Source organism: Chionomys nivalis, chromosome 5 (assembly GCF_950005125.1).
Source record: "Chionomys nivalis chromosome 5, mChiNiv1.1, whole genome shotgun sequence".
Lineage (NCBI taxonomy): Eukaryota > Metazoa > Chordata > Mammalia > Rodentia > Cricetidae > Chionomys > Chionomys nivalis.
In genome coordinates this window covers 91,019,321-91,035,211 of record NC_080090.1, presented here as the reverse complement: position 1 = coordinate 91,035,211, position 15,891 = coordinate 91,019,321, and the positions used below count along the sequence as shown (strand labels likewise).

At 40.5% G+C, this 15,891-nt stretch overlaps 1 protein-coding gene across 7 annotated transcripts in view; it reads left to right on the top strand.

Annotated features, from left to right (window-relative positions):
• The window catches only part of R3hdm1 (R3H domain containing 1), a 136,165-nt gene extending 127,340 nt beyond the window's left edge, over positions 1-8,825 (top strand). For all 7 annotated transcript variants that reach the window (XM_057770271.1, XM_057770269.1, XM_057770267.1 and 4 more), the window contains 3 exons: positions 6,320-6,402; positions 6,808-6,892; positions 7,490-8,825. In XM_057770271.1, the coding sequence (XP_057626254.1) occupies positions 6,320-6,402; positions 6,808-6,892; positions 7,490-7,851 (530 nt within the window). In that variant the 3' untranslated portion in view covers positions 7,852-8,825. The remainder of the gene's footprint in view (positions 1-6,319; positions 6,403-6,807; positions 6,893-7,489) is intronic.
• The last annotated feature ends 7,066 nt before the right edge of the window (positions 8,826-15,891 follow it).

Genomic DNA, 15,891 nt, shown 5'->3' with positions numbered 1-15,891 from the left:
AATTATATATTATACACACAGTAGACATGAGCACACAACCTGGTGGTGGTAGCACACTCCTTTAATCCCAGTACTCTGGAGGCAGAGGCAGGCAGATCTCTGAGTTCAAGGCCAGCCTCGTCTACAGAGCAAGTTCCAGGACAGCCAGGACTGTTACATAGAGAAACCCTGTCTCTGAGGGGGAAAAAAAAAAAGAGCACACTTGTATAATAGAACAAAGACTGAAAATATACATACCAGAATATCAGAATTGATAGAATTTCCCGAATGGCTTGTATTTTCTCCTTTTTAAAAAATCTTTTTTCGTTATTAATATTTTATTTCATGAATATGGATATTTTACCTGCATGTACATGGCTGTACCTGTATGCCTGGTGCCTGTAGAAGCCAGAAGAGGGTGTCAGGTCCCCTGGAACAACATGGTTGTGAGTGAGTGAGTCACTGTGTGGGTGCTAGGAATTGAACCTAGGTCCTCTGGAAGAGCAGCCAGTACTCTTCTAGTAAGTGATTTCTCCAGCATGATTTTCACCTTCATAATTCTGTATACCTAAGTTTTTTATAGTTCAATTACTTTATTTTTTAATTTTATTACTTAGTTTTATTACTGTACATGTATGCCATGGTGGTGAGCACACATGAGCCACAGCTTATGCGTAAAAGTCATAGGACAACTTTGTGAAATAATTCTCCTTCTACCTTTATATGGGTTCTGGGAATCAAACTCAGATCATTTGCACAACAAGCACTTATATTATTGAGCCACCTAGCTAGCCCATCAATTACAGTAATCCAAAACAAGAATGCTTGTTATAAAAAAGTAAGTGAGAGATGGCACATGCCCAAGCAGTGATGGTGCACACCTTTATTCCTGGCACTCGGGAGGCAGAGGCAGGTAAATCTCTTAGTTCGAGGCCAACTTGGCCTCTAAAGTGAGTTCTAGGACAACCAGGGTTATACAGAGAAATCCCAAAGCAAGAGAGAAAGAGGGACAGAAAGACAGGACCCCTTAAACACATTTATATGCTTGGTCACCACAGAGTGGAACTCTTTGATAGGATATGAAGGATTAGGGGGTATAACCTTGTTAGAGGTAGTTTGTCCCTGCTACTGCTCCAACACAGTGGGTGCCATTATGTTCCCCACCATGGTAATAATGGGCTAAGCCTCTGAAACTGTAAGAAAGCCCACAATTAAATGTTTTCCTTTGTAACAACTGCCTTGGTCATGGTTCAGAATACTAGCTGCTCTTCCAGAGGATCCCAGGTCCATTCCTAGCACCTAAATGGCAGTTTATAATTTTCTGTAACTCTAGTTTCAGGGAATCTGTGTTCTCTTTTGGCCTTCATAGCACTACATGCGTGTGGTACACAGACATATATGCAGACAAAGCATCCATACACATAAAAAAAAGGTGTGTTGGTGATTTTGTTTTCTGATTTTGTTTGTTTGTTTTGTTTTTGTTTTTTAAGAGTGCATATTGTTCTCATAGATGAACAGTTCAGTTCCCAGTTCCCAAAACTCACATCAGGCAACTAACAATGACTTCCAAATTAGTGCCATGAAATCTAGCACCTCTGGGCTCCTGCACTTGTTTGTACATACACACATGCAGATATATGTATATCATGCATACTCATGATATTTTACATATTTTTAAAATAGAAAATAAATAAATTAAAATGGTGAAGAGCACCTAACCCAACCCAGTCTTAATCTTAACATATTGGGAATAAATTCTGTCATATACAATCAAATCTAAGGTGTCATAATTTTTAAGCAGCTTGCTGTGTATTGTAAGTTTGAGAATTATTGCTTTTTTTAATTTCATCATTGTGACATACTTAACTCTAACTTGTTTATAGCTGTTGTGTTTGTGTTTCTTCACACTGTACATTGTGTCTGAGATTAGTTGGAGAGCTGAGGGATGGGGAAAAACCAAGTCATTCACTCTAAGCAAGTACACATGCTAAAAACACACATAAAAAACTGGGGGGGGGGGCGCTCATACCTTTAATCACAGCACTTGGGAAGCAGAGGCAGGCAGATCTCTGAGCTCAGGGCCAGCCTGGTCTACCAAGTTCCAGAACAGCCAGGGCAACATGGATAAACCCTGTCTCTAAAAACAAGAAAGAAAGAAAAGAGAGAGAGAGAGAGAGAGAGAGAGAGAGAGAGAGAGAGAGAGAGAGAAAAGAAAGAAAGAAAGAGAAAGAAAGAAAGAAATGTATATAAAAATAAATAAGAATACATATAGAAGCACATATTTCATTGAAAGGGAAATGAGAATAGATTCATACCTAGAATGTAAATGTACCTATTGTTGAAAGTGTAGAAATGCTGGGAGGCATGCATGGTGGCAAGTACCTTTAGTCCCAGCACTTGTGGGGCAGAGTCAGTCAGATCTCTGAGTTGGAGGCCCCATGGTCTACATTGTAAGTAACAGGCAGGGTTACATAGATCTTGCCTCAATAAACAAAAAAAGAAAAAAAAATCTATGGTTTATTAAGAGTGAATTTGAGGATCTATAAAACTTAATGTACAGATTCATTGCAATGCCCCCCATCAAAATCCTAGCAAAATTCTTCAAAGACCTCGAAAGAACGGTACTCAACTTCATATAGAAAAGCAAAAAACAGAGGATAGCCAAAACAGTCCTGTACAATAAAAGAACTTCTGGAGGCATCACAATCCCTTGACTTCAAACTCTACTACAGAGCTACAGTACTGAAAACAACCTGGTATTGGCATAAGAACAGACAGGAAGGCCAATGGAACCAAATCAAAGACCTGGATATCAATCCACACACCTTCAAAGACCGGATATTTGACAAAGAAGCAAAAAAAGATGAAATGGAAAAAAGAAAGCATATTTAACAAGTGGTGCTAGCATAACTGGATATCAACATGTAGAAGAATGAAAATAGACCCGTATCTATCACCATGCACAAAACTCAAGTCCAAATGGATCAAAGACCTCAACATAAAGCCAGCCACACTGAACCTATAAAAGAGAAGGTGGAAAGTACACTTGAACGCATTGGCACAGGGAACCACTTCCTAAATATAACTCCAGCAGCACAGACATCGAGAGAAACAATTAATAAACGGGACCTCCTGAAACTGAAAAGCTTCTTTAAAGCAAAGGACAGGATCAACAAGACAAAACGACAGCCTACAGAATGGGAAAAAATCTTCACTAACCCCACATCTGATCTCCAAAATATACAAAGAACTCAAGAAATTGGACACCAAAAGATCACATAATCCAATTAAAAAAAAAAAAAATGGAGTACTGACCTAAATAGAGAACTCTCAACAGAGGAATCTAAAATGGCTGAAAGACACTTGAGAAAATGCTCAACATCCTTAGTCATCAGAGAAATGCAAATCAAAACAATTCTGAGATTCCATCTTACACCTGTAAAAATGGCCAAGATCAAAAACACTGATGACGACTTATGCTGGAGAGGTTGTGGGGAAAAGGGAACACTTCTGCATTGCTGGTGGGAGTACAAGCTGGTACAGTTCCTTTGGATATTAGTGTGGCGATTTCTCAGAAAATTGGGAAACAACCTTCCTCAAGACCCAGTAATACCACTTTGAGGTATATATCCAAAGGATGCTCAATCATGCCACAAGAACCTGTGCTCAACTATGTTCATAGCAGGTTTGTTTGTCATAGCCAGAACCTGGAAACAACCTAAATGCCCTTTGATCGAAGAATGGATAAGAAAAATGTGGTACATTTACACAGTGGAGTACTACACAGCAGAAAAAAATAACAACATCTTGAATTTTGCAAGCAAATAGATGGAGCTAGAAAACATCATTTTGAGTGAGGTAACCCAGACCCAGAAAGACAATTATCACATGTACTTACTCATAGGTGGTTTTTAAGCATAAAGCAAAGAAAGCCAGGCTACAAACCACAATCCCAGAGAATTTAGACAACAATGAGGACACTAAGAGAGACTTAGATCTGATTTACATGGGAATTAGAAAATAGGAAAAGACAAGATCTCCTGAGTAAATTGGGAGCATGGGGACCTTGGGGGAGGAATGAAGGGGGGAGGATAGAGGCAGGGAGGGGAGCAGAGAAAAATGTATAGCTCAATAAACATCAATAAAAACATTTTTAAAAACTTAATGTATCTATTTTTTTAAATTTATTCTTATATTTAATACTATTTCGTGTGTATGGGTTTTTTGCCTACATATATGTCTATGTACATTGGTGCCTGTGAAGGTCAGAAGAGGGAATAGGGCCCCTTAGAATTGGAGTTACAGATGGGTGTGAGCCACTATGTGGGTTCTGGGAACTGAAACCAGGCTCTCCATAAAAGCAGCTCTTTCTGTTAACTGCTGAGTCATCTCTCTGGCTCTCAAACTGACCGCAAACTGGCGTGGAAGAATTGTCTGTATTCTGTCAATCATTTTTTAAATAAACGCTGATTGGCCAAGCAGGAAGTATAGGTGGGAAAATCAGACAGGAAATAGAAATGATGCAATGAGAACAGGAAAATTCTGGGAAGGAGGAAGTTGATTCCTCCCACTCCTGCCCAGACTCCAAGGAGGCAAGATGTGAGCTGCCCTCTGAGAAAGGTGCCGAACCATGTGGCTAGCATAGATAAGAACAATGGGTTAATATAAGCTGCAAAAGCTAATAAGTAGCCTGAGCTAATGGGCCAATCAGCTTTATAACTCATAGAGATCTCTGTGTGATTTTCTTTGAGGCTTGCCAGTTGTGGGGTACCGGGCAGGACAGAAACCCCAACAAGCAGGCCTCCATGTTACAGCAAACTCAGAGATCTGCCTGCCTCTGCCTCCCAAGTTCTGGGCTTAAGGGCATGTGCCCACCACCACCCTACTAAAATTTATCTTTTAATAAATAATACATTGCCATGGTTCAAAAGTAAATGGAAAGATGTCTCAGTGGTTCTTTTGCTCTTGCAGAAGATGAGTTTGGTTCCAAACACCCAAATCAGCTAGCTCACAACTGCCTATAAGTCGATTTCCAAGGGAATCCAACACCTGGTTTCCTGAGACACCTGCCTTCCTATCCACTTAAGGAGACACACAGGCACATAAAAACACTAAGGAAAGGTTGGCAAATGGTTGGCTTATAAGGACACTTGATTTATAAGCCTGACAACCTGAGTTTGATTTCCCAGTACCCACCTGGTGGAAAGAGAGAACTGAGTCCTGCAGTTGTCCTCAGACCTCCACTCTTGTGTTATGAGAAGTGCATGCCCACACGCAGTAAATAGTAAATAAATAAATGAACTTTGTTTTTAAGTAAATGATGGAGCTAGAGAGATGGCTTCTCAGTTAAGAGTGAATACTGCTATTGTTGAGCACCTGAATTTGGTTCCCTTGGGCAGCTCATAACCCCCTTAATTCCAGCTCTAAAAGATATACCCTCTTCCAGCCTCCTTGGGCACCTGCACTCATGTACACAGACACATAGACAGAACTAAAAAGTTGGCCGTTTTCTGGTGTATACCTTTAATACCAACTCTTTGGAGGCAAAGACAGTTGGGTTTCTTTGAGCTTGAGGCCAACGTGATCTATGTATATAGTTAAAACCTTCAAAAACTTTTTTATAGTAAATGCATAGTTTCAGGGCATACAATGCAATTTCTCCATCCCTTCTCCTATTCCCCTGTCCTTTCTACTCAGGTGTAACCCTGCCGATGGTAGCTCTTCTCCTTTCAGAAACTTACACTGGCTTGAAGAAGTTAAAGAATATTTTCATTTAGAAACAAAAAAAAAAAGTATATCTGGTTCAGTAAGATGGCTCAGCAATTGAAGAATTAAAGGATCTTGCCTCCAGTTCTAATGACCCCAAGTCCAATTCCCAGTACCTACATACTAGAAGGAAAACACTGCCTTCCACAGGTTGTCCCTGGCTTCCATACTCCCTCATAATTTATTTAGCATGCACACACATACAGACACTCAAATAAATTTTAAAAATACATTTATTATCAATACCTGTTTCCCACCAAACATGTTTTCTGTGTTTATCTTTATCTTCTTTCTGAACAGTTTACAGACTCTGGTAAGTACATTATAGTCAAGAAGAGGGAACCATGAAAAGTTTTTTGGGTGTGTGTGTGTGTGTGTGTGTTTTGATTTTTTTTTCTTTGTTTGGGGTTTTTTTGTTTGTTTGATTTTTCAAGACAGGGTTTCTCTGTGTAGCCTTGGAACCTGTTCTGGGACTCGCTCTGTAGACCAAGCTGACCTCGAACTCAGGGTGCTGGGATTAAAGGCATGCACCACCCACTGTTCAGCCTTGAAACGTGTTTTTAATGACTTTCAGGAGATGCCAGGTATCCACTACTTGGCCAACCCCTACAGTACAACCCTCCTACTGTTCTGCATGGACACATTCCACACCAACAGGTATGACAAGCAGTTCCTACTCCACAGACTTTGTTGTCAAGCATCCTAACTGTTTTTGATGTCAGAGGTGCTAGGGCCAGCTGTCTGCACTGGCTGAGTTCTGTGATGCTTGTTAGCACTGGCCCAATATAGAACAGAGCAAGGGACAAGGTGGCAGCTGCACGGCTAAGTGTTGCTTCGCGACTGATACCAGAAAATGGTGGTAGCCACAGGTACAGCACCATTGTTTATGAAAGACAGTCTGCAGGGGAGGACCTAGTGAGCTGAGCAGTAGAGGCCCAATGTTATAAAGCAGATCCAGCCTGGGACTAGTTTAATCTCCCCTCAAGTACAAAACCCAATGTTTGCATAGCTGCTATGCTTTCAAATATCACAACTTAGTTTGCAACTCTTCCTTTTGTCTAGGGTCAGTCTGGCAGCAGGCATGGAAACCGAGGACGCAGACAAGCTAAGAAAGCTGCATCCACCGACCTTGGAGCTGGCGAAGCAGGTGTGTCAGTAGATGTTGGTCTAAATATTCATCCCACCACACCACAAACATGGGCTCCGTTTTTCTAGAGTTCTTAAACAAGTTCCTCGAAATTACTCCACCTTCAGGTTCTTAGATGTGATGTGAGGGTAAACACTGTAAGGCCTTGGCAGTTAGCTTTAGAAGCAGAAAAGAGGGCTACAGGGAAAAGGTATCAGAGTAGCAAAGAGACAAAAGGCTCATTCTCACCAGTGGAGAACTGTGAGATGTTATCATCCTTCTGTGCTTTTGCCTTTTATTTGAGTTATGCTGAGCAGTGATGGTGCTGAGGGCAGGTGCTCTTCTCTTTATTTCACACTGGAGTGGAAAGCTCAGAAAAGATTTGCCCAGTGACCTGCTCTAGAGAACACCACTGGCTAATGCTATACTTTATCAGTGAAGACTGAAATCAGTGGCATAGCACTTAATGCTGAGTTGTAATTATTTTACAGAGAAAAGGAGATTTTGTGAGTTTACATAATATCAGAACATTGTTTCCTGTGTCCTTAGGACAACAACACTCTTGATCCAACGTCTCTGGTGATAGGTATGCATTAACTCTCACCTTTTCCGTGCTAGTTGTTGGCAAGGTCTTGGAAATCACAGAACTACCAGATGGAATAACTCGAATGGAAGCTGAGAAACTTTTTGGGGAACTCTTTAAAATTGGCGCCAAGATCCGATGGCTCCGCGACCCCCAGTCTCAACCCCAGCTACGTCGTCATCCTCTCTGCTGTGGCAGTGGGGATAGCACTGTCAACCCCGAGCGCTCTAAACCCAGTGACCTGGCCTCTACGTACACTGTCTTAGCCACGTTCCCCTCCATTTCAGCAGCACAGAGCGCACTGAAGAAGCAGATCCACTCAGTGAACAAGTTTAAGCTGAGAATGAGCAAGAAGCACTACGACTTCCACATTTTGGAAAGGGCAAGTTCTCAGTAAACCAGCCACTTTTGGACCCCTCTATAATTCCCCTGCCCTCTCCCATCTGATTGGCTTGATATGTGGAGCGGATGTTAATATAGAGACTCCAGGGATGTGTGGCCACATGTTACAGCTTTTGGAAAAGGCCAGGGACCCAGTTAAGGAAGGGGGATATACCTATTCCACCCCAGTGACTATAGGAACCCACACAGAAATGATACAGAGTTAGCAGCTTTTCTAAGGAAATGCTGTTCAGATGCCTCCTAACTTTTATAGTTATTTTGTTTTATATTTCTGAATTCTTGTATCAGATCCAAAGCTCTATGTACAGCAAATTATTCTTCAAAGTGATTATAACCAGTTGCAACCTGTATTTCTTTTTGCAGCCAGCACAGTGTGAACCAACTCAGACTTTGGGAGAAAAAGAATGCAGGAGTGGAATAACCGAGTCAAAACCATGTCAGAACTATCCTTTGGGGGCTGCTGAGGGTGTTAAGGAGACCCACAAATAGATGATTATTCCTCCACTGAATTGCTAAACACAGAGAAGTTTTGCAGGAAATCCAGAACTCCCTAACAGGGTCCTTCCTTCTTCATTTAGGTAGTATGGCCATTAAGTGTAAGGTAATTATGTTCTCAATGCCTCTTAATCAAACCACTTAGATTAAAAAGAAATAGGAATCATCCTAGGCAGGAAAATTATTCCACTTTTTTTTAAGTGTCCTTCCAATAACTCAATGCCACTCATCTGCATTCTCCTATGTGGATATTTTATCTCCTGAGGAAATGCACTTGACGAGTGCTAAAAACTTAAGTGGTTTAAGTTTTGTTTTCATTGTTTGCAGCAGATTACTGGACATCAAAGATTTATTGCACAAGGAACATATGAACAAGGAACCTTATTTTTAATTTCTGTGTAATTTTGCAAGGCTGTACAATGTGCTGATGCAAGCCTTTTTCAGTTCAAGAGAATAAATGTTTACAAATGTAGACTCACTTTGTCTTTTTTTAACCGGAAGCATCTCTAGGGGCTGGTAAGGTGGCTTATCAGGTGAAAGGACTTGTTGCATATCAATCTCTAGAACCCCTAAAGGGAGGAGAGAACCCACCCCACAAAATTGTCTTGTGGCGCCAGTGTGTTTTCCCATGATGCCAAAAGCAGTAAGAAAATAATTAGTCACAGCTGACAACAAAATAGGATCTATACTCTCATTCAGGCCAAGGAAAGTTAGTTTTCTTGATCCCACCAATGAGGGACCTGTATCCTGTGAACAGTTGAAATATACCTCAGAATAAAAACCCACCATTCTTGTGTGCTTTGATGTAAGTCGAGGCAGCATATCCACACTGCTGCACAAAGCAGCTAAGTAAGACCTGAGCAGAGGCCAGCCAGGAGGTCTTTGTGAAGGTGGTCTGAACCTTGCATCCCAGCAGTCTTCATGGTCCAGTACCCAGTTACTCAGAGTTGGCCCTGTGTCTGTGATTCTTAAAGCTTTGAGAACTGACCCTGAAAGAAAACCTAAGGCATTGAACCCATCAGCCTTCACCAGCATAAAACATTGTGGCTGCATTGTTTCTGACTTACTTCTTTTTTGGTAGGGTGGGTTTCAAGACAGGGTCTCTCTGTATAATATCTGTCTGTCGTGGAACTCTTCATAAACCAGGCTGGCCTCAAATTCACAGAGATCGCCTGTCTCTGCCTCCTGAGTGCTGGCCCTAGGTTTGTTCCCCAGCACCACATAAATCGGGTGTGATGGTACTCATGAAATCTCAGAACTAGGGAGGTGGAAGCAGAAGAATTAAAAGGTCATCTTTGGCAAGTTTGAAGACAGCCTGGGCTAAATGAGACCCTGAACCACCAACCTGAAGTTGTTGTTGGTCTGACTTGGCTCAAGTCTTTTTTTTTTTTTAAGTGGGAGGTGGGAGGGCTGGTCATATGCTTTCTGAAGATAGGGATAAAGATGTTGTCCTCAAGAAAGCCTCCATAGACTTAAAGTGACCATCCTCAAGACTAAAATACAAGGGTCACAAGGTGAAAGGATGAACACTGAACAGGTAGAAGCCTCTAACCCCTATTTACACATTTCACTTGAGCCTATAATCCCAGCACTTAGGATACAGGCATGATAATGGTTGAAAGTTCTCTACCAGCCTGGTCTATATAGTAAGACTGTCTCAGATAATAATAATGATGATGTTCCTGGACCAGAAAGATAACCAATTGAGAAAAGACACCTGCCACCATGTCTGATTAACTGCAGAAACCATATAGAAAGAACAAACTTCTGAAAGTCATCCTCTGGCTTCCATGTGAATACCATGGCAGGCATGCATCCCTTATTATACATACATAACACGCATGAAGAAATAAATATAATGTAAAAATAATAAAGCATTAATGTGTCACTAAGCTATATTCCAATGAAGCTTGAATAAATTAAACGTAAAATGTGGTCAAGACAGCACACACCTGTAATTCCAGCACTCAAGAGATGAAAGCACAAAGAATCAGAATTAAGATTTTCTTCCTCTGCTATACAGTTTATCATGAGACTCTGAAAAACCAGATTTAACATAAAATTAGCCATGGGTCATGGCTAGAACAATAGAAACTGGTTTATATACTATGTAACATACTTGGATTTGATTTTAAACAATAATCTCTGATTTCACTTCCTATAATTTTAGCCACCTGTATTCTAAAAATATATAGAAAATTTGATTAAAAAGCAATTTGTGTCTTTTAATTTAGCACCATTCTGAACACATGATTTGTGATGAAACCCTGTACCATCCTGCTGTTATTTTTAGTAATCATACCTTTCTGTACAGAGTACCTACACCATTGTGCAACCCACCTATAAGTCACCACATAGCTATCTCTAATAAGCACTGCTGTCAAAGTATTTGAGAGCTTGTGTTCAAGTTGCTCTTTTATTGCCTGATATTGGCTCTGCAGTTCAAGAGTAATGATCCTGGGGACTGCCAGAAATGTAGTTCAGTTGGTAGAGAGCAAGCTTGCCCAGTGTGCATAGAGCTCCAGGTTCCGTCCACAGCACTGCATAAGTGAAATGTAATAGCACATACCCATAATCCCAGCACTTGAGAAATGAAAGATCAGAAATTCAAGGTCATCTTCACTGCAGAGTACCTTAGATATATGCATACACCCTAGCACAGAACTTTTGAGAATTACTTATATTTGTGGTAAAGGGACCTGTGTAGGTTCTCTTCTACCACATGTTCTGGCGCTGACACAGGTTCTCAGGCTTAGAGGCAGGCTTTATCCACTGAGCTATCTTGCCCCAAGACTAAAATTCTAAGTGGTGTCAGACAGTATGACCCTAGAAAACTGGGGTAAGGCCCTCTATCTTTACAGTCCAACATTATCTCCTGCACAATACATGTTGTGCAGTCTCAAATGCAGTGAAAATCAAATGTAGATTCCCGATATAAAAGTTTAAAAACGCAGATCAAGAGCTGGAGTGCTTAGCTTGTCATCTTACCACACCTAGTGTTGTAGGGAAAGGCTAGACAATGGCACGAGGGTCCTCAGGGCTCTGTTTGCCCTCAGTACCCTAACCAGCCACTCTCCACACTCAGGCTGAACTTTTCAGTAGCATAAATCTTATCATGTATGATAACTCAATCAACACAAATCATCTATGGGGGCTAGAGAGATTGCTCAGTCATTAAGAGTCTTTGCTGCTCTGTCAAAAGAACTGGAATTCAGTTCCCAGTACCCATGCCAGACAGCTCACAAACACCCGTAACTTCAGCTCCAAGAGTTGTGTTTTGGATTTGTTACTTTTTAAGATCAATTTTGAGGCTGGGGATTTAGTTCCGTGGTAGAGCACTTACCTAGCAAGCACACAACCCTAGGTTCGATCCTCAGATTTGAGAGATAAAGTTATTTCTATGTGCAGGTACCCACAGAGGTCAGAAGATGTTGGATTCCTTGGCTAGAAGTAGAGATAGCAGATGGTGGTATGCTGCCTGATGTAGGTGCTAGAAATCAAACTCTGGCTCTCTGCAAGAAAGAAAGCATTGCTAATCACTAAACCCATCTCTCGAACCTCACCCCAATGTTCCTTTTTGAGATAGGCTGTATGTAGTCCTGATTGGGCTTAAACTATGTAGCCCAGACTTGTTTTGAATGCATAGAGATTCACCTCGAGTAATGGGATTATGTCCAGTGCTCCAAGGGAATGTGTAGCCCTCGTCCGAACTTTGTGGGCACTTAACGCATACACCCAAAAACACAAGCACATACATTATTTTTAAAAATGTTAAACAAATCCTCCTAGGTCTTGCCAGCTAGGGCCCTTGCTCCCCTCCTGACCTTTTGTTGCTATTTTTATACTGTTTCATGAAGCCCAGGCTGGCCTTGAACTCTTGTAACTCAGGATAACTGAACTCCCAGTATTTCTTTTTTTTTTAAATATTTATTTATTCATTATGTATACAATATTCTGTCTGTGTTACCAGAAGAGGGCACCAGACCCCATTACAGATGGTTGTGAGCCACCATGTGGTTGCTGAGAATTGAACTCAGGACCTTTGGAAGAGCAGGCAATGCTCTTAACCTCTGAGCCATCTCTCCAGCCCCAACTCCCAGTATTTCTGTCTCTACTTCCCAAGTACAGGTGTTACAGATGTGCACCGACCATGCTGGGTTTTGCTTTCCTGGTCTGGTATGTGCCCTCTTCTGCTAAGGCTTTGTTTAAACTGAATTATGCCATGTTCCCCATGTTTTGCATGACATTTTCTGTCTCCAGGGTTCTATACAGTGGTATCTGCTTGAAACTGGAATTCTAGTTTGTGGCAGAGATTTTTTTTTTTCTACACCAAACTGAGATATAGTGTGGCCTTTAAATTCTAGCACATGGCCAGACTGTTCTTATCTCATGCAACTAGGTGAGATGCTTCCAAGTGTCTATGGGCCGCTGGTAAAATTGGAGGTGGAAACTAGTAATTATTAGTGCCATTTGAGGGTCTCACACAGTGCAGAATCCCAAGCCATTGTAGATTGACTTTACATTGTTCCCAAGGTCTCCAGGCCCTCTGAAGAAGTAGCAAGTCACAGGTAGACAGCTAATAGACATTTACAGAACACTACAAAAGTGGGAAATCCTGAGTTCTTAACTGACTGTATGGAGCAGAGCCCCTTGTATCAACACCCCTTTTCACTCTTCTGTTGCATTCGTCTGTAGAGTAAGAAAACTGCACCTTTGGCAGATTGGTGAAATAGTGCATAAAGTGTTTTTGCTGTATTTGACCCCCAGAACACATTTTAATCCCAGCAGAGGGAGGCGGATCTTTGTGAGTTTGGTCTACAGAGCGAGTTCCAGGACAGCCAGAGCTGCACAGGGAAAAACTGTTGGAGGCCATGGAAATATACAGCATATGGCAATTGATAATTTAGATGTCAACCCACCAGAAGAATGACTCTGATGGAGGTTAATCCTGTCCAGGCAAGGACTACAGGACCATCAATTCTGGAAACTCACTTTTGCTAAATCAGCTTGGTACCTCCCAATACCTGCACTGTAGTGTGCAATCTCATGTGATGTGTATATGTATTCTCATGATTACATCTCAGTTGTATGGGCACATATATCTGTGGATGGTCAGGAAGATGACTTTTAGCTATATAATCTTGATATATAGAATATATACAATAACATGCTTCATAAGTACATCTATTTGTCCCATTAGGACTGTAAACACTCAAAAGCCTTTTTTGTTCCTTTTTCTCAAACTAATTGGACACAATTAGTTCACTTTCACCTCAGAGCAAGTTCAAACTAGATTAATGATGTTTTGTAAGTAAATCATAAGTTTAAATTTATGTTCTGCCGTGGCACTGACTGTACCACGAGGAACAACCATCTAAGCCTTGGCTTCACTGGCACCTAGAAGATTAATCACCAGAGTCACAGACAGCCACAACCACACCAATTAGAAAAAAAGATGAGTAGACAAGGTAAGAACACACACAACACCACAAAGAGCAATACAACACCAGTAAAATCTAGAGACCCTACAACAGTAAGACTTGAACAACTTGAAGCAGAAGAAAATGACCTTAAAAAATAGCTTAAGGAGAATGTTTGAGACCCTTAAAGAGGAAATGAGAAATTCCCTCAAAGAAATGGAGGAAAAGCCAAAAAAAAAAAAAAAAAGGAAGACATCAGTAAATCCCTTAAAGAAAATGAAGAAAAAAGCCGGGCGGTGGTGGTGCACACCTTTAATCCCACCACTCGGGAGGCAGAGGCAGGCGGATTTCTGGGAGTTCGAGGCCAGCCTGGTCTACAAGAGCTAGTTCCAGGACAGGAACCTAAAAGCTACGGAGGAACCCTGTCTCGAAAATCAAAAAAAGAAAAAGAAAAAAGAAACTATTCAAGACCTGAAAACTGAAATATAGACAGTAAAGAAAACACAAGCTGAGGGAATTATAGAAACAGAAATCATGAGAAAACGATCAGGAAACAGAAATGCAAACATAAACAGAAGAATACAAGAAGTGGAAGAGAGAATCGCAAGTGCTGAAGATACAATAGAGAAAATAGATTCATCAGTCAAAGAAAACATTAAATCTAACAAAAGCTTAAAACAAAATATTCAGGAAATACGGGAAACCATGAAAAGACCAAACCTAAGAATAATAGGTATAGAAGAAGGAGAAGTTCAACTCAAAAGCACAGAAAATATATTTAACAAAATCAAAAGAAAATTTTCCCAACCTAAAGAAAGATAATGCCTATGAAGATACAAGACTCATAAAGAACAGTAAATAGACTGGATCGGAAAAAAAAAGAGTCACCACATAATAATCAAAACACTAATCATACAGAAGAAAGAAAGAATATTGAGAGCTGCAAAGGAAAAAGGCCAAGTAACATATAAAGGCAGACCTATCAGAATTATACCTGACTTCTCATTGGAGACAATGAAAGCCAGAAGGTCGTGGTCAACTGGTATGCAAACATTAAGAGACCACGGATGTCAGCCCAGACTACTATACCCAGAAAAACTTTCAATCAATATAGAAGGACAAAACAAGATATTCCAGGACAAAACCAGATTTAACCAGTACCTAGACACAAACCCAGCATTACACAAAGTAATAGAAGAAAAACTCCAACCCAAGAAAGTTGACTACATCAACAAAAACACAGACGATGATCTCACAGATGATGAATCCAGAAGAAGGGAAGAACACAAATTAACATCACCAACAATAAAAACTAAATAAACAGGAGATAGCAATCACGGGGCCATTAATATCCCTTAATATAAATGGACTCAACTCAGCTATAAAGAAAAAAACACAGGCTAACAGATGGCATACAAGAACAGAATCCATCCCTCTTCTGCATACAAGAAACATACCGCAACCTCAAAGACAGACATCGCCTCAGATTAAAGGGTTGGGAAAAAATTTCCAATCAAATGGACCTACCTAAGAAACAAGTGGGTGTAGTTATCCTAATATCTAACAAAATAGACTTTAAACTAAAATCAGTCAAAAGAGACAAAGAAGGACATTTCATATTAGTCACAGGAAAAATCCATCAAGAAATCTCAATGCTGAACATCTATGTTCCAAAAACAAGGGCACCCTTATATGTCAAAGAAACACTTCTAAAGCTTAAATCATATTAAACTCCACACATTAACAGTGGGAGAATTCAACATTCAACTCTCACCACTGGACAGGTCAGTCAGACCAAAAATTAACAGAGAAATAAGGATAGTTATGACTCAAATGGACTTAATAAACATCTTTAGAATATTCCATCCAAAGAGAAAAGAATATACCTTCTCAGCTCCTCATGGAACCTTCTCGAAAATTGACCACATACTCAGTAACAAAACAAACCTCAAAAGATACAAAAGAAATTGGAATAACCCAATGTACCTTTTCAGATCACCATGGTTTAAAACTATTATTTCATTAGCAATACTAATTCCAGAAAGCCCACAAACACATGGAAATTAAATAATGCTCGCCTGAATCATCAATGGGTTAATGAAGAAATAAAGGGAGAGATT